The 26,185-nt window shown below is 43.2% G+C and overlaps 1 protein-coding gene across 4 annotated transcripts in view; it reads left to right on the forward strand.

Annotated features, from left to right (window-relative positions):
* The window catches only part of GOLIM4 (golgi integral membrane protein 4), a 158,794-nt gene that overhangs the window by 64,251 nt on the left and 68,358 nt on the right, over positions 1-26,185 (forward strand). For all 4 annotated transcript variants that reach the window (XM_073578922.1, XM_073578924.1, XM_073578923.1 and 1 more), the window contains exons 2-3: positions 22,833-22,907; positions 24,081-24,130. In XM_073578922.1, coding sequence (XP_073435023.1) covers positions 22,833-22,907; positions 24,081-24,130 — 125 coding nt within the window. The remainder of the gene's footprint in view (positions 1-22,832; positions 22,908-24,080; positions 24,131-26,185) is intronic.

The following is a 26,185-nucleotide window of genomic DNA, read 5'->3' on the forward strand; positions in this document are numbered from 1 at the left end:
CGATTCCGTCAATACCTGCCCAGTAAGAGGGCCAGGTACGGAATTAAACTCTATAAGTTGTGTGAGAGTACCTCAGGGTACACCCACAAGTTTAGAGTTTACGAAGGGAAGGACACCCGGATTGAACCCCCTGAGTGTCCTCCTTTCCTGGGAGTAAGTGGGAAAATTGTGTGGGATTTGGTGCACCCACTGCTGGATAAAGGTTATCACCTCTACACTGATAACTTTTATACTAGCATCCCACTCTACAAATCCCTCTCTGAGCGACGTACCGCAGCCTGCGGTACAGTCCGCAAAAATCAGAGAGGCCTCCCGAAGACGCTACTTGGGCAGATGCTCCGAAAAGGTGAGAGCAGAGCCCAATGTAGCGACCACCTGCTGGTGGTCAAGTACAAGGACAAGAGAGATGTCCATCTCTTGACCACCATACACGGTGATGGCAGTACCCTCTACACAGGTCCTCAAACCGACATGTGTAGTGGGGTACAACAAAAAAATGGGGGGAGTTGATCTCTCCGATCAACTCCTCCTACCGTACAATGCATTGAGGAAGGCCAAGGTGTGGTACAAAAAGCTGGCCGTGCACATCGTCCAAATGGCATTGCTCAACGCATTCCTGCTGTCACAATGTGCATGCCCCAGCGATACGTCGTACCTTCATTTCCAGGAGGTAGTGGTTAAGGCCATGATGTTTGGCGCTCAGGAAGGAGCGGGCCCCAGTACTTCAGGAACTGAAGGTGCTCGTATTGTCCCAGGTCAGCATTTTCCGGGGGTGGTCCCGCCAACCCCAAGAAAAGGTAAGCCGCAAAAAAGGTGTCGAGTGTGTTACAAAAAAGGAATACGCAGGGACACCATTTACCAGTGCGACACCTGCCCCGAAAAACCTGGCCTGTGCATGAAGGATTGCTTCAAATTGTACCACACCTCCATGCACTACTAATTTACATTAGATTAGTTGGGGGCACATCTAGATTTGTTCATTGGGGGTCTAGTATCCAAAATGATGTCATATGTGGGTTTTTTTCCTGTTTAGGCACATCAGGGACTCTGCAAATGGAACATGACGCCAGCAGACCATCAAAGTCTGCATTCCAAAACAACACTACTTCCCTTTCGAGCCCCAACGTGTGCCTAAACAGTTTTTTCCCCACATGTGGGGTACCAGAGTACCCAGGACAAATTGGACAACGACTTTTGGGGTCCAATTTCTCCTCTTACTCTTGGGAAAATTAAAAATTGGGGACTAAATGATCATTTATGTGGGAACAAAACAGGATTTTATATTTTCACGCCTGGGCATTATAATCTTTAGTGAAACAGTTGGGGGTTCAAAGTGCTTACCACACATCTAGATAAGTTCCTTAGGGGGTCTAGTTTCCAAAATGGGGTCACTTATGGGGGGTTTCTACTGTTGAGGAACATCAAGGGCTCTGCAAATGGAACATGACGCCCGCAGACCATTCCATCAAAGTCTGCTTTCCAAAACGTCATTACTTCCCTTTCGAGCCCTGACGTGTGCCCAAACAGTAGTTTTCTCCCACATGTGGGGTATCAGGGTACTCGGGACAAATTGGACAACAACTTTTGGGGTCCAATTTCTCCTGTTACTCTTGGGAAAATTAAAAATTGGGGACTAAATGATCATTTATGTGGGAACAAAACAGGATTTTATATTTTCACGCCTGGGCATTATAATCTTTAGTGAAACACTTGGGGGTTCAAAGTGCTCACCACACATCTAGATAAGTTCCTTAGGGGGTCTAGTTTCCAAAATGGGGTCACTTGTGGGGGGTTTCCACTGTTTAGGCACATCAGACGCTCGTCAAACGTGACATGGCGTCCAATCTCAATTCCAGCCAATTTTAGGTTGAAAAAGTCAAACGGGGCTCCTTCCCTTCTGAGCCCTGCCATGTGCCTAAACAGTGGTTCCCCCCCACATATTGGGTATCAGCGTACTCAGGACAAATTTGACAACAACCTTTGGGGTCCAATTTCTCCTGTTACCCTTGGGAAAACAAAATATTGGGGAGTAAATGATCATGTTTGTGGAAAAAATATGATTTTTTATTTTCACGCCCGGGTGTTATAAACTTCTGTGAAGCCCTTGGGGGTTCAAAGTGGTCACCACACATCTAGATAAGTTCCTTAGGGGGTCTAGTTTCCAAAATGGGGTCACTTGTAGGGGGTTTTCACTGTTTAGGCACATCAGATGCTCGTCAAACGTGACATGGCGTCCGATCTCAATTCCAGCCAATTTTAGGTTGAAAAAGTCAAACGGGGCTCCTTCCCTTCTGAGCCCTGCCATGTGCCTAAACAGTGGTTTCCCCCCACATATTGGGTATCAGCGTACTCAGGACAAATTTGACAACAACCTTTGGAGTCCAATTTCTCCTGTTACCCTTGGGAAAACAAAATATTGGGGACTAAATGATCATGTTTGTGGAAGAAATATGATTTTTTTATTTTCACGCCCGGGTGTTATAAACTTCTGTGAAGCCCTTGGGGGTTCAAAGTGGTCACCACACATCTAGATAAGTTCCTTAGGGGGTCTAGTTTCCAAAATGGGGTCACTTGTGGGGGGTTTCCACTGTTTAGGCACATCAGACACTCGTCAAACGCGACATGGCGTCCGATCTCAATTCCAGCCAATTTTAGGTTGAAAAAGTCAAACGGGGCTCCTTCCCTTCTGAGCCCTGCCTTGTGCCCAAACAGTGGTTCCCCCCCATATATTGGGTATCAGCGTACTCAGGACAAATTTGACAACAACTTTTGGGGTCCAATTTCTCCTGTTACCCTTGGGAAAATAAAAAAATTGTTGCTAAAATATTATTTTTGTGACTAAAAAGTTAAATGTTCATTTTTTCCTTCCACGTTGCTTCTGCTCCTGTGAAGTACCTGAAGGGTTAATAATCTTCTTGAATGTAGTTTTGAGTAGCTTCAGGGGTGTAGTTTTTAGAATGGTGTCACTTTTGGGTATTTTCTGCCATATAGACCCCTCAAAGTGACTTCAAATGTGAGGTGGTCCCAAAAAAAAATGGTTTTGTAAGTTTTGTTGTAAAAATTAGAAATCGCTTGTCAAATTTTAACCCTTATAACTTCCTAACAAAAAAAAATGTTGTTTCCCAAATTGTGCTGATGTAAAGTAGACATGTGGGAAATGTTATTTAGTAACTATTTTGTGTCACATATTTCTCTGTTTTAAGGGCATACAAATTCAAAGTTTGAAAATTGCAAAATTTTGAAAATTTTTGCCATATTTCTGTTTTTTTCATAAATAAACGCAAGTTATAGCGAAAATTTTTTACCACTAAAGTGAAGTACAATATGTCACGAGAAAACAGTCTCAGAATCGCCTAGATCCGTTGAAGCGTTCCAGAGTTATAACCTCATAAAGGGACAGTGGTCAGAATTGTAAAAATTGGCCTGGTCATGAACGTGCAAACCACCCTTGGGGGTGAAGGGGTTAAACTCCAGGTCTCAGTCAGGCCCATGCTCACACCGGGTTACTTAGCAGCCACTACTTCATGCTCATGAGGACTGAGGCATTCACAGCTACATCATGTAGCGCGCATTCATCCTCTTTCCTCACCTCCTTTACTCCTGAATGCAATCTCTTATCAGTTAATTTTGTTTTGTCATTAGAGGTTACAGATCTCCAATACCCTGGACTGACGTAATCTCCCCTAAGTAGCCTGGTGCAGCACACAGCTCGAGATGTGGCTAGCAGATGAGCAATGGAAACTGGTGATGAGTAAAGTTGAGCGAATTTGCTCAGGTCCCTGCTTGTTTGGCAAGCTATAGTGCTTACCGAATAAACTGCAGAGGAAACCCATCTTCCTGGATCGCATCGGCTGATCAGCTGTTTGGCTCCGCAGCTGCATGTGTCGTGGCTGTGTGACAGGCACGACACATGCATGGAGATCACCTGTGCCGCCTGGCGCAAGATTGTCATGTCCAATCACGTGGTACCTCGGCCAGTCTCCCTGGCCATATACCTGCATGTTTCCCGCTGACTGCTGACGTCACGCCTGTGGGCGGTATTATGGTACCACCCACTATCGGAGCGTCACTTCCAGTCATGCGCAGTCAATGTAAGAAATGCATACCCTGGCAACCGGCTTACACCTCACGGATACCCGCCGTCACTTCCAGCAGGCCAAGACCTTTCACCCAGCCAAATTAGATCTCTTACTTTTGTAATACTCTTAAACACTGTCTGCAAATTGAGATTCTGATTTATCTTTTATCCTAAGTCATATTGCGAGGCTCGTTAAAGGGTCAGTAGTGACTTTTAGGATTGCTACTTCCAATAGGTGACACTAGAGTTCAACTCCTCTTCCTCTCTGAAGAAACAAAAGAGGTTAAAAGCAAAGGGAGTAAATACCTTCGCAATCCACTGTATGACATTCTTTTTCCTAAATATACATTGCACAATAATAGTAAAAAATTTGGACACACCTGTTAATGCAGTGGGCTTGTTTGTTTTGTCTAGCGCGAACTAGTACTAGAGCAAGTACAAAGGAGGGCAACAAAATAAATAAAGGTGATGGGGGAACTACAATACCCAGAGAGATTAGCAAAATTAGGATTATTTAGTCTAGAAAAAAGATGACTGAGGGGCGATCTAATAACCATGTATAAGTATATAAGGGGACAATACAACTATCTCTCCAAGGATCTGTTTATACCAAGGAAGGTGATGGTCACAAGGGGGCATTCTCTGCGTCTGGAGGAGAGAAGGTTTTTCCACCAACATATAAGAGGATTCTTTACTGTTAGGCCGGGGTCACATTGCGTTTAGGCAGTCAGTTAGATGGACTACGTTACACCACGGTATAACGCAGTGTAACGCAGTCCGTTAACGCTGCCATTGACCCCCATTATGTGGCGCATCACAATGCATGCTGTAAAGCAGCATGCGCTCGCGATGTGCCGTCATTCAGTGATGGAGCCTCGGATGTGGGCTGCAGCGTCTGAGGCTCTGTCACCGCTAGCACTGATGAATCATGAGCGCCAGCGGGTATAGCATAACGCGATCGCGTTATGCTATACAGTTAACGCAGCCCGTTAATGCTATGCATTGAACGGGCTGCAAAACGCAATCTGAACCTAGCCTTAGAGCAGTGAGAATTTGGAATTCCTTGCCTGATGAGGTGGTGATGGCGAACTCAGTCGAGGGTTTCAAGAGAGGCCTGGATGTCTTCCTGGAGTGTAACAATATTGTATGTTACGGTCAGGCTACTTTCAGACTTGCATTATGAGGTGCAGCGCAAGGCCGCCGCTAAGCTCCGCCCCTGGCTGCGCCTCCTCCGGTCAGCTCCTCCTATGGGCGCATGCCGCTGCATGCGACCAGTGTACCCTATATTTAGCGTTGAGTAAGCTGGCCGTGTGCTCGTATGGTTTTGCCGGAGCATGCGCCCTTTTGGCGTTACGCCGACGCATGCTCCAGCAAAACCATACGAGCGCACGGCCAGCTTACCCAATGCTAAATATAGGGTACGCTGGTCGCATGCAGCGTCATGCGCCCATAGGAGGAGCTGACCGGAGGAGACGCAGCCGGGGTGGAGCTTAGCGGCAGCCCTGCGCTGCGCCTCATAACGTAAGTCTGAAAGTAGCCTTATTAGGTTCTTTAGAACGGGGTTCTCCAACTCCAGTCCTCAAGGCCCACCAACAGGTCATATTTTCAGGATTTCCCTTGTATTTTTCCAGTGATGCAATCATCACCTGGGAATACTAAGGAAATCCTGAAAACATGACCTGTTGGTGGGCCTTGAGGACTGCAGTTGGGGAACCTGCTTTAGGAGGACTTAGATCTGGGGATTTATTCTGATGGAATAAAGTCTGAACTTGATGGGCAAATGTCTTTTTTCGGCCTTGCTAACTATGTTACTATGTCTTTTTTTAGAATGTGAATATTGTAGATTTAGTCTGAATGCAGCAAAACCCCCTGAAAATAAAAACATGGGAACAAGGTTAAAGAAAAACATGTGAAACAAATCATTACTCAAAGTGCATAAAATAGTGTTATGGTAATGGAGTAGGATATATTATCATTATTGTTAATGACTGTACGGTCTAATTCTCTTAAACAAAGAGTTAAAAAACAAGATTACTATGAGAAACCTGGAGAGTAATGCAGTAACCTCAATAGAACAAAGATGGATTTGGTCATTAGAGATGAGCGACTTTGCCTTTTTTAGGGTCGAGTCGGGTTTCATGAAACCCGACTTTCTCAAAAGTCGAGTCGAACGAAATCGGCTGACTACTGTGAAAGTCGAAGGTCCGACTGAAACACGAAACCCAATGCAAGTCAATGGGGAAGCAAAGTCGGCAGGGAGTGGAGGACAGTAAACACACCTACATGCCGGACCGCTTTTTTAACCCCTTAATGACCGCCGATACGCCTTTTAATGGCGGTAATTAAGGGTACTTAAACCACAGCGCCGTTAATTCACGGCGCTGTGGAGAAAGTAAATAGCGCCCCCCCAGTGTCGGATTTTCTCCGGGTCTCGGCTGCCGGGGGTAGCCGAGACCCCAGAGAACATGAATCGGGTCGGTTTTTACCGACCCCGCTTTTGCGATCGCCGTTATTAACCCTATAACGGCGACCGCAAAAAAAAGCCACGATTTTGCATTTAATTTCTCTTTCCTCTGATGTGATCGCACATCAGAGGAAAGAGAAATAAGGCACCCGATACCCCCCTTGTACCTCCCGGTGGTCCTCTGTCCCCTCCCGGTGATCCTGGGTCCCTGCGGCTTTCTCCGGTGGGCGCCGCCATCTTGGATCCAGAGAAAATGGCGGGCGCATGCGCAGTGCGCCCGCCGGTGATCTGCAGGCTCCCGCTGGCAGATTCCATTCATTCATTTTGATCATAATGATAAACTATCATAGTGATCAAAATAAAAAAAATAGTAAATAGCCCCCCCGTTTATCACCCCCTTAGATAGGCAAACTTAATGAAATAAAGAAATTTTCATTTTTCCATTAGGGTTAGAATTAGGGTTAGGGTTGGAATTAGGGTTAGGGCTAGGATTTGGGCTAGGGTTAGAATTAGGGTTAGGGCGGATTAGGATTAGGGATTAGGGTTGGCGTTGGGATTTGGGTTAGGGGTGTGTTGGGGTTAGGATTGGAGCAAGAATTGAGGGGTTTCCACTATTTACCAAATTTGGGGGTCTAATTTCTCCTGTTACCCTTGGGAAAATAAAAAAATTGGGGGCTAAAAAAAAATCACTTTTGTGGAAAAAAAAAAGACACTTTATTTTCACGGCTCTGCAATATAAACTTCTGTGAAGCACTTGCTCACCACACATCTAGATCAGCTCCTTGGGGGGTCTAGTTTCCAAAATGTCACTTGTGGGGGGTTTATACTGTTTAGGCACATCAGGGGCTCTGCAAACGCAACATGACGCCCACAGAACATTCCATCAAAGTCTGCATTCCAAAATAGCGCTCCTTCCCTTCCGAGCTCTCCCATGTGCCCAAACAGTGATTTCCCCCCCACATATGGGGTATCAGCGTACTCAGGACAATTTGCACAACAACATTTGTGGTCCTATTTCTCCTGTTACCCTTAGGAAAATAAAAAATAGCGGGCTAAAAAAATCATTTTTGAGGAAAAAAAAGTGATTTTTTATTTTCACTGCTCTGCGTTATAAACTTCTGTGAAGCACTTGGGAGTTCAAAGTGCTCACCACATATCTAGATAAGCTCCTTCAGGGGTCTAGTTTCCAAAATGGGGTCACTTGTGGGTTTTTTCACTGTTTAGGCACATCAGGGGCTCTCCAAAAGTGACATGGCGTCCAATCTCAATTCCAGCCAATTCTGCATTGAAAAAGTCAAACGGTACTCCTTAACTTCTGAGCTCTGCCGTGCGCCCAAGCAGTGGTTTACCCCCACATATGGGGTATCGGCGTACTCAGGAAAAATGGCACAACAACCGTGGGGGTATGATTTCTCCTGTTACCCTTGTAAAAATAAAAATTTGGGGGCGAAAAGATCATTTTTGTGGAAAAAAAAGGATTTTTTATTTTCACGGCTCTACATTATAAACTACTGTGAAGCACTTGAAGGTTCAAAGTGCTCACCACACATCTAGATAAGTTCCTTAAGGGGTCTAGTTTCCAAGATGGAGTCACTTGTTGGGGGTTTCCACTGTTTAGGAACATTAGGGGCTCTCTGAACGCAACATGGCATCCGATCTCAATTGCAGCCAATTCTGCGTTGAAAAAGTCAAATGGTGCTCCTTCCCTTGCGAGCTCTGCCGTGCGCTGAAAAAGTGGTTTACCCCCACATATGGGGTATTGGCGTATTCAGGAGAAATTGCACAACAAATTTTGTGGCTTATTTTCTCATTTACCACTTGTGAAAATAAAAAAAATTGGTTCTGAAGTAAATTTTTTGCAAAAAAAAGTTAAATGTTAATTTTTTCCTTCCACATTGCTTTAGTTCCTGTGAAGCATGTAAAGGGTTAATAAACTTCTTGAATGTGGTTTTGAGCACCTTGAGGGGTCTAGTTTTTAGAATGGTGTCACTTTTGGGTATTTTCTGTCATGTACACCCCTCAAAATAATTTTAAATATGATGTGGTCCCTAAAAAAAAATGGTTTTGTAAATTTTGTTGTAAAAATGAGAAATCGCTTGTCAACTTTTAACCCTTATAACTTCCTAACAAAAAAAAAATTTTGTTTCCAAAATTGTGCTGATGTAAAGTAGACATGTGGGAAATGTTATTTATTAAGAAATTTATGTGACACATCTCTTTGATTTAAGGGCATAAAAATTAAAAGTTTTAAAATTGCAAAATTTTCCAAATTTTCGCCATATTTCCATTTTTTTCATAAATAAGCGCAAGACATATCGAAGAAATTTTACCACTCACATGAAGTACAATATGTTACGAAAAAACATTCTCAGAATCAGAGGCATCCGTTAAAGCGTTCCAGAGTTATAACCTCAAAAAGTGACAGTGGTCAGAATTGTAAAAATTGGTCTGGTCATTTAGCTGTAAAATGGCTCTGTCACTAAGGGGTTAAAGTGCGCGAAATCGCTCTCGCTCTCTCTCTCTCTCACATGTCATCTCGTTGCCTGCAGTGTACGTTCTTGCTCAGTGGCTGAAAAAAGTCACGTGCAAGCATTCTGGGAAATCCGACTTTGGCGCTCGTTTTGCCGACCTGAATCTGGCCAACCTGTTTCGCTCAACTCTATTGGTCATTCTTTTCAAGGTGAATGATATTAGCATGTAAGTAGATATAACAGAAGCATACAAAGTTTAACATGCAAGAGGGCAAAAATCTCAAGAAATATGGAAAATATTCTGATACTTCTATCCATAGATAGAAAAGTGTTTGCATGTATTTTTCTAGTTTTGTCCGTCATTCTTCATCTTAAATATAGCTAATACATAGGGATTGAGAGATTCAGTGTTGTTTTTTTGTCATATATAAAGTATGGTTCCTTTTCATTTGAAACCTTTGTTGTGTTACTTATCAAGTCACCCCTATGCTTGGTGGGCTCTATTCCGTATTCAGAGTCTGGTCCTTGCCTATCATTGTGAGCAGCTGTCAAATTAGACAGTGTTGTGATGCTCCGCAAGACTATTCCCAACCGTTTTGCACCAGATGTAAGTGGAACTAGAAATATGTTTTGGAAGATGGTTACCCCTTCTCTGAAATTATAGTAGAAATATTACACTGTTTCCACAAGGCAGCAGAGGAGAAAACCATTATAGATTTCCGTCTCCATCCTGACAGTTTATTATAGCGGAATTGCTTTCAGGAAATGTAATTTCAAATGTACAAATTGTGAATGTGATACACATGCTCTCCTGCCGTACCAGGTTTTTTGTCAGGTGGAGTGTTTCTTGTGAGTTTGATCTATAGTGAAAACAGCTGTATACTTTTTACAGGATTACAAAAAGGGGACCAAGAGCGCTGTTAAGGTATGTTTCCACGTTCAGTATTGGCAGCGCATTGGATGCAGCTCTGCCCAAAGCGCTGCCGGCTTTTGTACGCGCAGTGGTTCCTCATGTGTTCATTGAACCTTGCGGAATCACCGCATCCTATACATTGAACTGTGATATTTATCTTGCGGAGACAGAACGTCTTCGCAAGATAAATAGACATGTTGCGGTCTGGAAAGACATGTCGCATGTCCGTATGCACAGGGAAGCCGGAGGCGTCCCTACACACATAGTGGAGGTGGGATTTCATGAAATCCCCTCCACTATGCTGTAACATCTGGCCGCTGCGGATTGCACGCTGCGGCTGTACGCAGTTTCCAATTCGCAGCGTTTGCTAACCCTTATAGCAGAAAGTAACTATATTTCTAATGGTGCTATTAACATGAAATTCTCATCAGATCTCAGTAACAACCCATCCAATCCACACAGCCAAAGAAATTAAACCATAGATATCCATAATTAACTTATGTGTAATAATGAGAACTTGTATAAAATATCCACTCTACTCTCAAGGCATCAATTGCAAAGTGATCGTTTATTCAGTGCTGTACATACATAGATGTGGAGCAAATAAATATAAATCCGATAAGGAAAAAGCTACTTTGATAAATAGAGAAGATTTCAACTCAGCCCCGATCTTTGTCAAGAGTCGCTGAGACTAAAAAATGAGTGGGACAATATTGTAATATCAATACTATGTAATTTGTTTAATGCAAATGTTAAAGGGAATCTGTCACCCCATTTTTGCTCTATGAGCTGCGGCTACCGCCATCAGGGGCTTATGTACAGCATTCTGTAATGCTGTAGATAAGCCCCTGATGTAACCTGAAATTAAGAAAAGCGAGTTAGATTATACTCACCCGAGGGTCCTGTCCGGCACCTCCCATCTTCTAGCAATGACGTCCTCCTTCTTACTTCCCCCGCGGCTCCTGTGCAGGCGTACTATATCTGTCCTATTGATGGCAGAGTAAAGTACTGCAGTGCGCAGGTGCTGGACCTTTCTGACCTTTCCCGGCGCCTGCGCACTGCAGTACTCTGCCCTGCCCTCAACAGGCCACATATAGTATGCCTGCGCAGGAGCCGGAGCCGCGGCAGAAGCAAGGAGGAGGATGTCATCACTAGAAGATGGGAGGCACCGGACCCTCGGGTGAGTATAATCTATCTCCTTTTTCTTATCTTTCAGGTTACATCGGGGGCTTATCTACAGCATTACAGAATGCTGTAGATAAGCCCCTGATGGCGGTGGCCGCAGCTCATAGGGCAAAAATGAGGTGACAGATTCCCTTTAAGCTGCGTTTTACAGTACCAGCAAAGTCTGAGATTTCAGAAATCTCATGCACATAAATTGGTTTTATTTTCCTGACTGATTTGTAAAACTGCTGTGTTTTTGAAAACTGATGGGTAAGTGCAAAAAAACCATCAAAAAAGCAGGTATCAGTTTTTTTCTGCTATTTTGGTGCAAAAACCTTAAGGAAGTCGCATCTTGGGTTTTTGGGGGTCGCTAGACTTTATCAGCATGCACAAGAGGCAACACTTTGGACTGATGAGGAGCAGTACCCCGAAACAGTGTCTGCAGATTGAGATTCTGGATTGGCTTGTATCCTAAGTCATGTAGCAAGGCTTGTTAAAGGATCGATATTGACTTTTAGGATTGCTACTTCCAATAGGTGGCACTAGAGTTCCCATCCTTTTCCTCTCTGAAGAAACAATTTGCACATATGAACATTTAGGATTGTTGCTTAGATGCCGGAAATACTGTTCACTCTTGTCTGGGCCTAGGCTGACCATTATACCACCACCTCTCCAAGCTGGAGGGGACTTACAGCTCACAATCTAGCTAGACCATACTTATTCCAATGTCTTCCATTATCCAGTCTGGTTCCATAAAATACTATTTTATGGAACCAGGGTTTGGACTACTGATACATGTCAGAGAAGCTTTTGAAGATAGAATGGAGGAAGCCAACCTTAAATGTCACTTTCACATTTTTCTGTAAAGGCATGTAGAGAAATTACACAACTACAGTCATGGCCGAAAGTGTTAGCACTCTTGAAATTGTTCCATTAAATGAAGTATTTCTTACAGAAAATTATAGCAATTACTCACTTTTTTGTTATACACATGTTTATTTCCTTTGTATATTGGAACAGCACAAAAAAACTGAAAAAAGGGAAAATTGGACATAACTTTACACACAACCCCCCAAAATGGACCGGACCAAACTGTTGGCACCTTCAGCTTAATATTTAGTTGCATACCATTTTGTAATAAATAACCATCAACAAGCTTCATACACCTCAACTGGAATTTTGAGCCACTCTTCTTTTGCAAACTGCTTCAGGTCTTTCATATTTGAAGGGTGCCTTCTCCCAACAGCAATTTCAAGAACTCCACGGATTTCCAATGGGATTTAGATCCATACTCATTGCTTGCCACTTCAAGATTATCCAGCACCATTCATTTCTAGGAGCATCTTGAAGAATGTTTTCAGTCATTGTCCTGTTGGAAGACCCATGACCTAGGCCGCAAACCCAGCTTTCTGACACTGGGCACTACATTGTGACCCAAAATCCTTTGTCTATCTTCAGATTTCATGATGCCTTGCACATAGTCAAGGCACCCAGTTCCAAAGGCAGCAAAACAATCCCAAAACATCTTTGAACCTGCACCATATTTGAATATAGGTACGGTGTTCTTTTCTTTATAGGCCTCATTGTGTTTTCAGTAAACAGTAGAATGATGTGCTGTATCAAATAGCTCTTTCTGTATCTGTGTCAGCAGTGGGGTCCTCCTGGTTTAGCGTTTCATTTCATTCAAATGTTGACAGAATGTTTTTGGGGACACTGATGCACCCTGAGCCTGAGGGCAGCTTGAATTTCTTGAGAACTTGATTGAGGCTGCATATCCACCATCTGGACTATCCTGTGTTGCAAGCTTTTATGAATTTTTCTCTGCCGCCCACATCGAATATTAGTTACAGTGCCATGGGTTGTAAATGTCTTCATTATGTTGTTCACCGTAGACAAAGATACCTCTAAAACTCTGAATATGGACTTGTAAGCTTGAGATTGTTGATATTTTTCAACAATTTTGGTTCTCAGACATTTCTCTTCTCTTTCTGTTCTCCATGCTTAGAGTGGCACAGTGAGATACAAAATGCAAAGACTGAGTCAACGTCTCCCATTTTTATCTGGTTTCAGGTGTGATTTTCAGATTGCCCACACCTGTGACTTGCCACAGGTGAGTTTGAACAAGCATCACATGCTTGAAATAAGTTGTTTATCCACAATATTGGAAAGGTGCCAACAATTTTGAATAGCCCTTTTTGGGGATTTTGTGTGAAATTATATCCAATTTTTTTTCCGTTTTTGTTTTTTTGTGTGTGTTTTTCCAATACAGACAAAGGAAATAAATACCGTATATACTCAAGTATAAGCCGACCCGAGTATAAGCTGAGGCACCTAATTTTGTCATGTAAAACTGGGTAAGCTTATTGTCTCGAGTATAAGCCGGGTGTGCATTGTCCCCTCATCCCTGTCTGGTATGCGTGACTTCCCCATCCTGTTCTGGTATGCGTGGCTCCTCCTGTATCTGTCCTGGTATGCGTGGCTGCCCCGTAGCTATCCTGGTATGCGTGGCTCCCCCCGTAGCTGTCCTGGTATGTGTGGCTGCCCCGTAGCTATCCTGGTATGCGTGGCTCCCCCCGTAGCTATCCTGGTATGCGTGGCTCCCCCCTTAGCTATCCTGGTATGCGTGGCTCCCCCCATAGCTGTCCTGGTATGTGTGGCTCCCCCCATAGCTGTCCTGATATGCGTGGCTCCCCCTGTAGCTGTCCTGGTATGCATGGCTTCCCCCCTCCCATCCTTGTATACATGCTTCCTATTACAAAAAAAAATAATTCAAACATCCTGCTCTCCCTCCAGCGTACCCTCGCATCACCTCGTTCTTGCTTCCAGCAGCTCTTCCTGTGCTGAGTGATCACGTGGCACCGCTCATTAAGGTAATGAATATTCCCTCCATGCCTATGGCAGTGGAAACGAGTGCATATTCATTACCTTAATGAGTGGTGCCACGTAATTGTTCAGCACAGGAAGTGCTGCCGGAAGTTGGCATCAACGAAATGCTGCGAGGGCGCCAGGACCAACGAAATGCAGGGCACGCTGGAGGGTGAGTATGATGTCTTCTGGAAGCCGGCGGTTGCAGCTGTCACTGTGTGCACTATAAGAGAAATTAATATTCATTTCTCTTTAGCAGTGGCACAGGCTGTAGCCGCCGTCTCCTGCCTCCTGTGACCCGTTGCACCGCCGCTCCCTCTCCCCTGCTGGCCCTCTGGGACAATTGACTTGTGTATAAGCCGAGGAGAGTCTTTTCAGCACAAAAAAAATGTGCTGAAAATCTCAGCTTATACACGAGTATATACGGTATGTGCATTTTCTGGGAGATATGTTTCTTTTTCTGGAACAATTTCAAGAGTACCAACACGTTCAGTATTAATATAAATAATCTTTGGAATATGCTATAATCATAATGTAGAACTTTACCGCATACTAAAATAATATACAGTATGGACTTAAAGTCTCCCTTCAACCTTAATTACTATGTTACTATGTAAATGCCTTTAAGTGTAGATTATACTTTAATTCATTTTATTGTAGCCTCTTTCCTAACCTTTCTTATTACAAGCTTGGTGTGTTTTCATCATGTTACCTTTTTAATCTCGTTTAGAGGCCTCTGGTATAAAGTATATACAGGTCACTGGCTGTGCAGATGCAAGGTGTAAATTAATCCGACTCAGTGACTCACACATGATGTCTTTTGAGATTTTTCTCCTCCCTTTAGGCCACAGTTCATATGAATTTATCACATTCCCAATTGAGACTAACCTCACTTTATTATGTAGCATGAATGTTCTCATGTCTCCTGCTAGTTCAACCGCTTTGCTTCACCTTCGGCCTGGAAGTCACACATCTTTTAGAGGCTTTTAACCATCTTTATTAGGGTTGAGCAGACTCGTGGAAGTTCAGGTTCTGGTGCACAACCCAAACTTCATGCCAAAGTTTAGTTCGGGTACCAGACGTGTACCCGAACTTGAACCAGAACTCGATTTCTCTATCTGCTCATCTCTAATCTTTACCCCTCTGATGTTTCGCCTATTGTGCAGCGTCACTGCTCAATCTATTTTGAATGGAGTTTTTCGCATCGTCCACACCTCGTTTCTATGGAGTTTTTGCATTGTGGTGAGTGTCCTTTTTCCTTAAAGTGCACCTGTCACCAGAAAAACTGCTATTAAACTACAGATATAGTATTAATCTGCAGGCTAATAGCGTTAATGACCTGCCCGACTCCTGCACATAACAGAAACTGCGGGGGGAAAGTGTACTTCATTCTCCCGGGCAGCGTTCGTTTTCAGTCACAGTGGCGTCGCCAGCACGGGCTCAGTCATTGCTCTGAGTATACAGAGCGGCAGCTGTAACCGCATCCCTGGCCCTGACTGACAGCCGGCCCCAATTACAGCTGCCGGCCCTATATACTCAGGACGGTGACTGACCTCACGCCAGCTTTGCCCCCATGACTGAAACCTGAACACTGCTGGGGGGAATAAAGTTAATTTTCTCCCTGCAGCGATCGGCCAGGTGCAGGCGCCGGGTACGTTAGTAACAAGTTGAAGAATTGGTCCCATATTTAAAATGCCATTTTTAAATATGTATTTTGCACCTAAAATACTCTTGTAATTTTCTTTATTATAAAATAACATACTCTGCTCCCCTCTATACAGCTAATCCCTAAATGTGTTCATTTTTTTTTTAACTTCCTGTGACATAAGGTGTCATGAGGCGGTTGGGGCTGCACTCCCTTCCACACAGCATCTATCACTCCGCCTGGAAACTAATGCCATCAGGGGTCGGTGATGGAGTCTCTTACTAGCTTACAGTTTCTTTCTTTAGTGCCTTCTGAACATGTCCTAGTTCTATGGCACTGATAGAAGCTGTGGGAGAAATGACCGAGGCGCTAGCACTCTGCTTCTGTCCTCGCCAGCTTCAGGGTCTTATTGTGAAATGAGGCATCATCAGCGGTCGATGATAGAAGCAGGGTGAGTGACACCAGCGCCACCCCACAGCTTCAATCGCTGCCCTCAAACAAATAAGCTTCAGGGGGTCGGTGATAGGAGAAAGGTGAGTGACACCAGCACCTACCCACTGCTACCATTATCACCCTCAAATGAATCATCATTAGGGGTGGTAGCAGCGGGGTGAGGGACACCAACACAGTCCCACAGCTTTTATCACTGCCCTCAAATGAATCATCACCAGGAGGCAGCACTGGGTCACTCACCCTGCTTCTGTTAACTACCCCATGATGACGTCTCTTTTCACAGCACGAGGCTGCAGCCATCATTGACAGAAGCAGAGGGTCGGCGCCTCGCTTTAATTTCTTTACAAACTTTCAAGTACCACTGTTGTATCTATTTATAAAAAAAATAAATTTTCTTTTCACTTTTTTGCTGAAGCAACAAAAAGATTAGGACCCAAAGTAAAAGGTGGAACTTCTTATAATTTGTGGATATTGTAACGTGGTCCTCCAGGGTTCAGATCTTCTACCTACAAAAACTACAGCAAAAAAATTGGAAAAGGCCTAAAAATCAGAAGCTATTACATTAAATATTTTCTACATCCTTTAGTTATGTTTATCTTCCCCATAGACATTAACATCAGTTTTGAGTTTATAGATGCTCTTTAGTTCTATAGACCTAATATTATTATATTAACATATTTAAAAGCATATGGATTTGTATTTTATAAAGACTGTCATTCAAGATACAGTTAGAAAATAAGGTCGCTGACGTGATCTGAGAAAAATGTGTTCAAAGATGCGCATCTTCAAAGAAATTTAGTACATCTAGTAGTCCCAAAATGAAATATGTCCCTGCCAAGAGCAGGTGTAGGTTTGTGTTAAAATTTGCATTTCCATCTCTTCTAGTTTATGAATCTAGTCTGAGCTGCTGTATATCTCATTTGTAAACCATGGGTTAGTTTCTTAAATTTGTTGAGGTGAAATGACACATCATATACTGTATATGTATGTGTATAAATATAGTGGCTTGTGAAAGTATCCAGACCCTCTTTTCTTTTTATTATATAACAAACAACAATTAGGACAAAGTAACTGAAAATTTCAGTGTGCATAACTATCACCCCCTAAAGTCAGTACTTTATAGAGCCTCCTTTTGCGGCAATTACAGCTGCAAGTCACTTTGGATTTGTCTCTATGAGCTTTCCAGATCTTGCCACTGGGATTTTTGCCCATTCCTCAGGGCAAAACTGCTCTTGCTCGTTCAAGTTAGATGAAGATTGCTGTTCACCAGAAGAAATCAAGTCTGACCACAGATTCTCAATTGGATTAAGGTCTGAGCTTTGACTAGGCCACTCCAAAACATTTACTTGTTTCCCATTAAACCCTTAACGTCCATTGACGGACATAGTCCTTTATGGCCGGGTGTAAGTTCCCGCACCATGACAGTCTATGCCTGTCATGCATTTAAACTGCGTGACATTTCCGTGCCGACAGCTGAGAGGCATGGGAAGAGATGTGGGGACCCATGCCGTTGGTTACCTGCACCCAGATCGCTGTGATCAGTCAGTCAATCTGACTGACCGATCACAGCATGACCGCTCAGGAGATGCTAAAATATCAGCACCTCCTGCCCGGTCAGTGCAGCAGCTCAGTGCTGGCTGCACTTCTGCACTATCAGCCAGGAACGGTGTCCGCTCTGGCTGTTAACCCCCTTATTGCTGCGATCGAGCGCTATCGCAGCGTTCAGGAGGGAGGCAGAGGGACGGGAGCTCCCTCTGCCTTCAGATCAGCGTCTCCGCGATGTCATCACGGGGCCCGATCATTGCCATGATGACCCGGGTTCATCATGACAACCCCCGGGTTATCAAGCTACAGAAAGCCTCTGAGACCATGCTCACAACATGGTGTCAGTAACTTTGAGTATAGGTATAATGCACTGCAATGCTAGTGCATTGCAATGTATTATACCTGCAATCAAAGTGAATAAAGTGAAAGTCCCATAAAGGGACTAGGTAAAAAAGAAAACTTTTTTAAAAAAATGAAAAAAAATAAAAATAATGTAAAAAATCCACTAATAAATACATTTTTATGTAAAAAAAATAAATAATAAGCAAAAAAAGTACACGTTTGGTATCGCCGCGTCCGTAAAAATCCGATCTATAAAAGTGTCACACTAGTTAACCCCTTCAGTGAACGCCGTACTAAAACACACAAAAAAGTAGCAAATTATGCTTTATCATACCGCTTGGAAAAAGTGGAATAAAACGTGATCAAAAAGACTAATGTAAATAAAAATAGTATAACTGAAAACGCCATCTTGTCCGGCAAAAAAGAAGCCGCCATACATCTCCATCAGCGGAAAAATAAAAAAAGTTATAGCTCTCAGAATAAAGCTATGCTAAAATAATTATTTTTTTCTATAAAAGTTTTTATTGTGTAAAAGCGCCAAAACATAAAAAAAAGATATAAATGTGGCATCGTCAGCTCGTCTCGCAAAAAACAAGACCTAACATGACTCTGTGGGCCGAAATATGGAAAAATTACAGCTCTCAAAATGTGGCGAAGCAAAAACTTCTTACAAAAAAAGCATCTTTTAGTGTGTGACAGAAGCTAAACATAAAAAAAGGATCTAAATCTGGTATCGCTGAAATCACACAGACTCGAGGAATAAAGTCGCCTAATCACTTATACCGATCGAGGAACAGCGTAAAAAATAAACTAATTCTTCACCTTTTGTGGATTTGTTCATTCCGCCTCCCAAAGATCACAGTAAGGCGTACTCAATGACAAATTGCACAACAACTTTTGGGGTCCAGTTTCTCCTGTTACCCTAGGGAAAATAAAAAATTGGGGGCAAAAAGATCATTTTTGTTGAAAAAATGATTTTTTATTTTCACGGCTCTGCGTTATAAATTTCTGTGAAGCACTTGGGGGTTCATAGTGCTCACCACACAGCCAAATAATTTCCTTGGGGGAGGGGGGTCTAGTTTCCAAAATAGGGTCAGTTATGGGGTTTTCCACTGTTTAGGTACATCAAGGGGCTCTCCAAATGTGACATGGCGTCCGCTCTCGATTCCATCCAATTTTACATTCAAAACCTCAAATGGTGCTCCTTCCCTTCCGAGCCCTGCTGTGCGCCTAAAGAGTGGTCTTCCTCCACACATGGGGTATCATGTAGTCAGGAGAAATTGTGGTTCGTTTTCTCCTGATAACCAAGACAAAATAAAAAAAATTGTCGGAAATAAAATTTTTGTGAAAAAAAGTTAAATGTTATTTTTTTCCTTCCACATTGCTTCAGTTCCTGTGAAGCACCTGAAGGTTTAATAAACTTTTTGAATGCGGTTTTGAGCACCTTGAGGGGTGCAGTTTTTAGAATGGTGTCACTTTTGGGTATTTTCTGTCATGTACACCCCCAAAGTGACTTCAAATGTTTTGTGGTCCCTAAAAAAAAAAAATGGTGGTGTAAATTTTGTTTAAAAAATGAGAAATCGCTGGTCAACTTTTAACCCTTATAACTTCCTAACAAAAAAAAAATTATGTTTCAAAAATTGTGCTTATGTAAAGTAGACATGTGGGAAATGTTATTTATTAACTATTTTGTGTGACATAACGCTCTGATTTAGGGGCATAAAAATTAAAAGTTTGAAAATTGTGAAATTTTCTAAATTTTTGCCAAATTTTACATTTTTTTCACAAATAAGCACAAGAAATTTTGAAGACATTTTACTACTACTATCGTAAAGTACAATATGTCTCGAAAAAACCTTCTCGGAATCAGTGGGATACGTTGAAGCGTTCCAGAGTTATAACCACATAAAGTGACAGTGGTCAGATTTCAAAATTAAGGAAGGGTCATTAACCTACAAAGTGGCTTGGTCCTTAAGGGGTGAAACCACTCAAGTGTTGCTTTTGAGCAGTATGCTTTGGGTCATTGTCTTGTTGGAAGGTGAGCCTCCATCTCATTCTCAAATCACAGACTGTATTTTAGGCAAAAAATTATATATATATATATATATATATATAGATATATATATATATCTATATATATATATATCTAAAATACAAATATAAGTATAGTAGGTGTAAGAGGTCGCCCTTGGGTCTTGGAGCCTGGGTGGGCCCTATGGGTTCTTTTGGAACTCTCGAGAAGACCAACGCTATTGAAGACCTGTGATGGCTGGGGTCCCTGTTGGAGATTTTGAATTGGGGCCAACAAGATTCAGGTTACACCGCTGCCACACAGGCAGATCTCACCAGCGACATCGCTGGGGTCGGGGATCGCTACTTACCTGTCAGACGCGGCGATCCTGCGTCCTCCCGCCCGCGTCCACGCGTCGCTCGTCGTCACAGCAGGAAGCGCCGCAGGAAGTGGATGACGAGGAATGATCCAGCAGCTTCTCGCGCGATCAGCGATAACCAGTGGGGGAGCCGGTCGGAGGTAAGTATCACATGCAGCGATATCGCTAGTAATATCGCTGTAACGTCACAAAATCGGTGACTTTACAGCGATATTGCTAGCGATATCGCAGTGTGTAACGGGGGCTTAAGGGTACCATTACACCTAGCGACTCACCAGCGATCCCGACCAGCGATATGACGCGGTCAGGATCGCTGGTGAATCGCTGGGTGGTTGCTAGTGAGCTGCCACTCAGGCAGATCTCACCAGCGACATCGCTGGGGTCGGGGATCGCTACTTACCTGTCAGACGCGGCGATCCTGCGTCCTCCCGCCCGCGTCCACGCGTCGCTCGTCGTCACAGCAGGAAGCGCCGCAGGAAGTGGACGACGAGGAATGATCCAGCAGCTTCTCGCGCGATCAGCGATAACCAGCGGGGGAGCCGGTCGGAGGTAAGTATCACATGCAGCGATATCGCTAGTAATATCGCTGTAACGTCACAAAATCGGTGACTTTACAGCGATATTGCAAGCGATATCGCAGTGTGTAACGGGGGCTTTAGTTACTGATCCAGATTTCAAGTTTTCTGTGTAATAGGTTGCAAAATCTATTCTTTTTTAGATTACTCAAAAAGTTCAAATAAAATTATTAGCTAGTATTCTCTTCAACAGAATTGTTCATTTAAAACCAAGCCTTGATTGCACAGCTTCTTTAGATTCAGGGCTTAGCCAATTTATTCCTTCACTTTCCAATCAACCAGGTACGTGATCAATCAGAAGACCTGAGTGATCTTTTCCTATTGTGCACTGAATTGTGGAGAACTATCCCAAGGAAATGACAAGGAATGTGCTCTTACTGCACATGCACTGTCATGGGTCTGTGAAATTCTGTGCAGGTCTTTAAGAACATTTTAGAACATGCAGACGCAACTCCAGGGGTCTAATATCTAATGATTGTGATATGATAGACATCAGAAATGATTAATTACTGAAAACATATTTACGCTATTTACCAGCAGACACAAGGCTAATCTGCAGGTGAACAGAGAGGAAGGTGCCCAGGGACCGTGCTGAGAATACACCACCTGGGATGAACTCTATTCCTGCCAGGAGCCGCCTGCTTTCAGTCATACAGGTGTGCCGGTGCCCCAGCACTTTGACAGCGGTACGGAGCTGGCTGTCAGTCATTGCCGGGGCATGCTAAGAGCCACTGCTCACAGTAGCCTTGCTAGCACAAAGCTTTGTGACTGAAAGCTGGCGGCTCCTGGAAGGACTAAAGTTAATTTTCTCCCAGTCCTGCACTTTCAGTACAGTGGCGGGACACTTTCCTGACGGTATTATCCTGCAGATTAACCTCATATCTGTTGGTAAGGTTCCCTTTAAGTAATAATAATAATAAACTTTATTTTTATATAGCGCTAACATATTCCACAGCGCTTTACAGTTTGCACACATTATCATCGCTGTCCCCGATGGGGCTCAAAATCTACAGTATACTCTCTATCAGTATGTCTTTGAAATGTGGGAGGAAACCTGAGTACCCAGAGGAAACCCACGCAAACACGGGGAGAACATTCAAACTCCTTGCAGATGTTGTCCTTGGTGGGATTCGAACCCAGGACTCCAGCGCTGCAAGGCTGCAGTGACATAATGTTATACAATTTCTGCATTTTTCGGCCTTAGAACTGGAGCTAGTTGTATATAGATTGTACGAGTATAAGACCACTCAGCTCAGTGATTGGCTGCAGCAGTCATGTGCTTTAGTCATGACAGCCATGTCCATAAGGACTGGAGGCAGCAGAGGAGAGGCATCGCTGGGGCGTCGTAGGTAAAGCTTCAGGAGCACACTGCTCCCCTGCCTTCCTGCTTCCTGCACTGTTGAAGATAACAGTTCGGATCCGTGGGACGACCATGCTGCTGCTGGTCTGAACTGTGCAACCTCCCATGCTGCAATCCAGCCAGCTTCAGAGAAGAACTTGGAAGCTCTCAAGTGTGCAGCTCTCCTTGCCTTGTAAAGTAGTCGCCTTTACTATACTTCAGAGGTGGCAGGTAACCTAGGCAATGAGCAGTAAGGGAATCCTGAGCAGGGAGCGCCATCAATCTGTATGGCATATACAGTATATGTTTGTCTTGTGAAAAAAGACTGTCGAGATTAGACAGCCCCTTCAAGTGTATTTCTGCCTGAATGAAACTATATGATCGCATAGCTAGATACTAAATCTTTTTTTTTCCCAGTAGTTCCATATCAACTTTAAGGAGGGGGGGGATTGTCATTACATGGAGGTGGCCAGCTCCAGAAAACCCCGGCAATCACTTCATTTTCCCAAGGAATGTTGCCATCAAATGAATGGATGTTTATTCATTGTGTCATGACATTAAAGATGGAATTTTTTTTTTTTTTTCCAGTGGTATATGAACATCGCTCAAGACTGGAGAAGTCTTTACAGAAGGAAAGACTTGAACTCAAGAAAGCGAGAGAAGGTAAAGTCCTATTGGTGTATGTGTCGCTCTCTGTAGAGTCTCTCCTCTCCTCTTCAGAGCTCAGAGATGGTATTCCAGACGCGGCGTCTAGCAGAATGCCCAGTATAGAATTTCTCATAGGTGACCTAGTGGTCATACTATGTCCTGGGTTCTCGGAGCGTTAATCATCATGTCCGGAGCTATCTGCTCCTTGTGTAATGTAAGCAGGCTGCCAGTCACCCGACAAACCGGGAAACCGTGCCTCCATCGGGTGAACCAATTCTTAAACTTGCTGAAAAATCCTTGTTCTCGGCAGCACATTGTTGAAGGTAAATATGATGTGCTGTCGAGAACAAGTACGCTGTGTGTGCACAGAGTGATCTTTTATTGATCGTTTGTGGCATGGGAAGTGCAGTCGGCCAGTCTACAGAGGCCATGAAGCGACTTATGATCGGCTTCCATGTAAGACACTCTTAACAGTGCAGTTCGTATAGAGAAGAGCTCGCTGACTGTGGCTGTGGGACTCTCATTGTTCATCTACATGGAACCTGTCCAGGGCTTGTTCTCTGGTTTGAACCCATATTTATCAGTCAGGGGGCTTTGTCCCCAGCAGAGTGCCCCTTTAATTTCCGGTGACCGCATACGAATACTACCCAGATACTCCAGCGACACGTTTTGCTTTGGTCAGCTCTGTGTTCTAGATGCAGACAAAGCGGGCATGTAAATCACGCAGCCTTATCTCTACATTTTCTATGCAAATGAAGAATCTCAGGCAATTAATTATTTAGTTTCTGACCAATAAACTGTGAAATTGCATTTTGTCTTATCAGCTGAATGAATGGGAATTTTATTTATATTGTTACATGACTGAATTTTTGCAAAGTGCAACAAAAAAAAAAAAGTAGCTATGGAGACACAATTTCTTCAAGCTTTTCGGCCCCCCCCCCATCTTTTTGAGGTGCTGCATTGCTTAGATGGCCAAAGGTAAGGCTGCTAAAAATCCATATGTGCCTTACTGCTGCCATCTAGTGATGGAAATGATTAACACTTGGAGACATCTGGAAATGCAGAAGTTCCCTGAGTAATGCTATGGTGTAGAACGAGTATAATGGGAAACATACCGACCTCTGCAGGAGAACAGATGCTAGTAGACATAAAGTTTATCCTTCTCTAATATTAGCGTGTCTTTTCTAGATCATCTTGTTTATAAACTTGAAGCACAAGAAACACTGAACAAAGGAAGGGTAAGTGAAGCCGTGCATTGTCTCACACTATTGTTACTTCTCATTATCTGCAGTAGTATAAGGGTTGATGTTTTATGTGACCAATATAGGTGTAGTGGCATCTGTCGGCCCCCTGTATGTATCGGGGTGGAATATGGAAATGATTATAAATTACATACACCGCTGATTGCATGTATGTGATGTGAGAAGGAACGTGAGATTGGGCATGATGGACTTTTGCATACCTGACCCTTTGTTTCTGCTGGTGATGGGCTGCGGCCAAAGGTCCGTCTGTGTCCTATTCCCTCCCATTAGAAATGGAACAGTCATATTTTTGGAGATATATCTGATGACATGTGACGAGTCTGAGATTTGATCCTTATCTCTCAATGGCAGGATCGATATGCTGGAAGGTTGCCAGATTATGGTTTGAGGCCTACTCGAGTAGTGGTGGACAAACACACACAGAGACAGGTTATGTCTCTGCAGGATGTCACACACTGCCAATTTAATCAGGTAGCTTATATACTCATTTGAGTAGGCGATTACATTACATCATCGTATTTCATTGGACAATTGATAATTCAACAGTAAGCATAAATGGTTTCAACCAATCATATTCATATTCTATAACCAATCAGATTTTACTCGGCTGTTAATTATTAGTATTTGTGCAGACGTGATGGAAACTTTAGTAGGTCTTGTGTAAGTTACAAAAGACCCCAATATCAATCCCATTAATCTATCCTCATGACGGTTATAGCTCCATTATCTGTGTTATTGAGGGTTACTAAGTGCTACATCCCCAGTATCTACCTAACATGTGGATGTGTAGTTTCAATGTCCAACTGGGTGCAGTAAGCCGTTTATCCATCATGTACAATTTCTTATGAAGAATAAGGTTATAGGTAATCATCATCGTGAGACAGCATTTTCATATATAGAGTATGCATGTAAGACCCCAGAAATACATTGATACTAAAAGGACATATAGAATTCCCTATCAGTCCCCCCTTTTGAGAACAGATATGACTCTACTATTCACATATAGGTACATTCAAAGGCCTAATGCCAGTGTCGGACTTCCTAACCCTTCTTCTGCCGAATTCCCCATATGGAAAGGGAGATCATATCTTATTCTCAACCTCATACCATTTGCTCATATACATCACTGTGGGGTTTGAAACCAATGTACATAGTTTTTGTAATAGACGCTTCAATCAATCTTTGAAGTAGTCCTCTGATGCACGGTATGCAGCAGCATCCACAGGTCACAAGTACTGCTGCTACTACTGCGAGAGAGATGAGGAGGCTGGACACAAGATGACTCCATCTACCGAACCAGGATTCCAGCCAGTCCATGAACGGATTGTTGATACCAGAATTTTCCGCCAATTCTTCGGACAGGGATGTAAGACCCTCCAACGCCTTTGTGATACTTCCATCTGGCGAAGTATTATTGGGGATAAAGGTACAGCAGTATGTTCCAAACATTTTACACACGCCCCCCTTTTCCGCTAGCAACATATCTAAAGCCATTCTATTCTGGTGCGTCATTAAAGAAGTTGGGCCTAATTGTTCAGCTATCCCTTTTACTGCATCCCTTGTATAATTTATAAACCTTTGCTGATTATAATAAATATAATTTATCCAATCCACATTTTTATTAACGGTCACCCACCAGAAGAAAATTGATTCAAAACCTGCTGCTATCTGGTTTCTAGCGTTGTACTCATCAGGTACCCCTCTGGGTACTCCTATATTGTCTATGTAAACTCTAGGATCGAAGGACCCAGCAGGTACCGATCTTCTATATCTGTGTAGAGTTTCAACATTCATTCCACCTCCTTTTATTTCTTCTGATGAAATTATTTTAAATGGCATGAGCACCTAGACTAGAGCACAGCTGCCAATCCAACTTGGTGGCAACCTAGGCCTTAATTTCATATCTCCACATAACCACCATATGTCACTCCTTGCTATAGTTTGGTTATGAAACCAACTGGCTTTAAAACCTCCTGTATCTGTATTTATGGGAATGGTGATTTGACAAAACTCTGAAGTTAGATTTCCTAC

This window comes from Dendrobates tinctorius, unplaced genomic scaffold, assembly GCF_039654945.1.
Source record: "Dendrobates tinctorius isolate UK_male_01 unplaced genomic scaffold, ASM3965494v1 ptg000060l, whole genome shotgun sequence".
In the NCBI taxonomy this organism is placed as follows: Eukaryota; Metazoa; Chordata; class Amphibia; order Anura; family Dendrobatidae; genus Dendrobates; species Dendrobates tinctorius.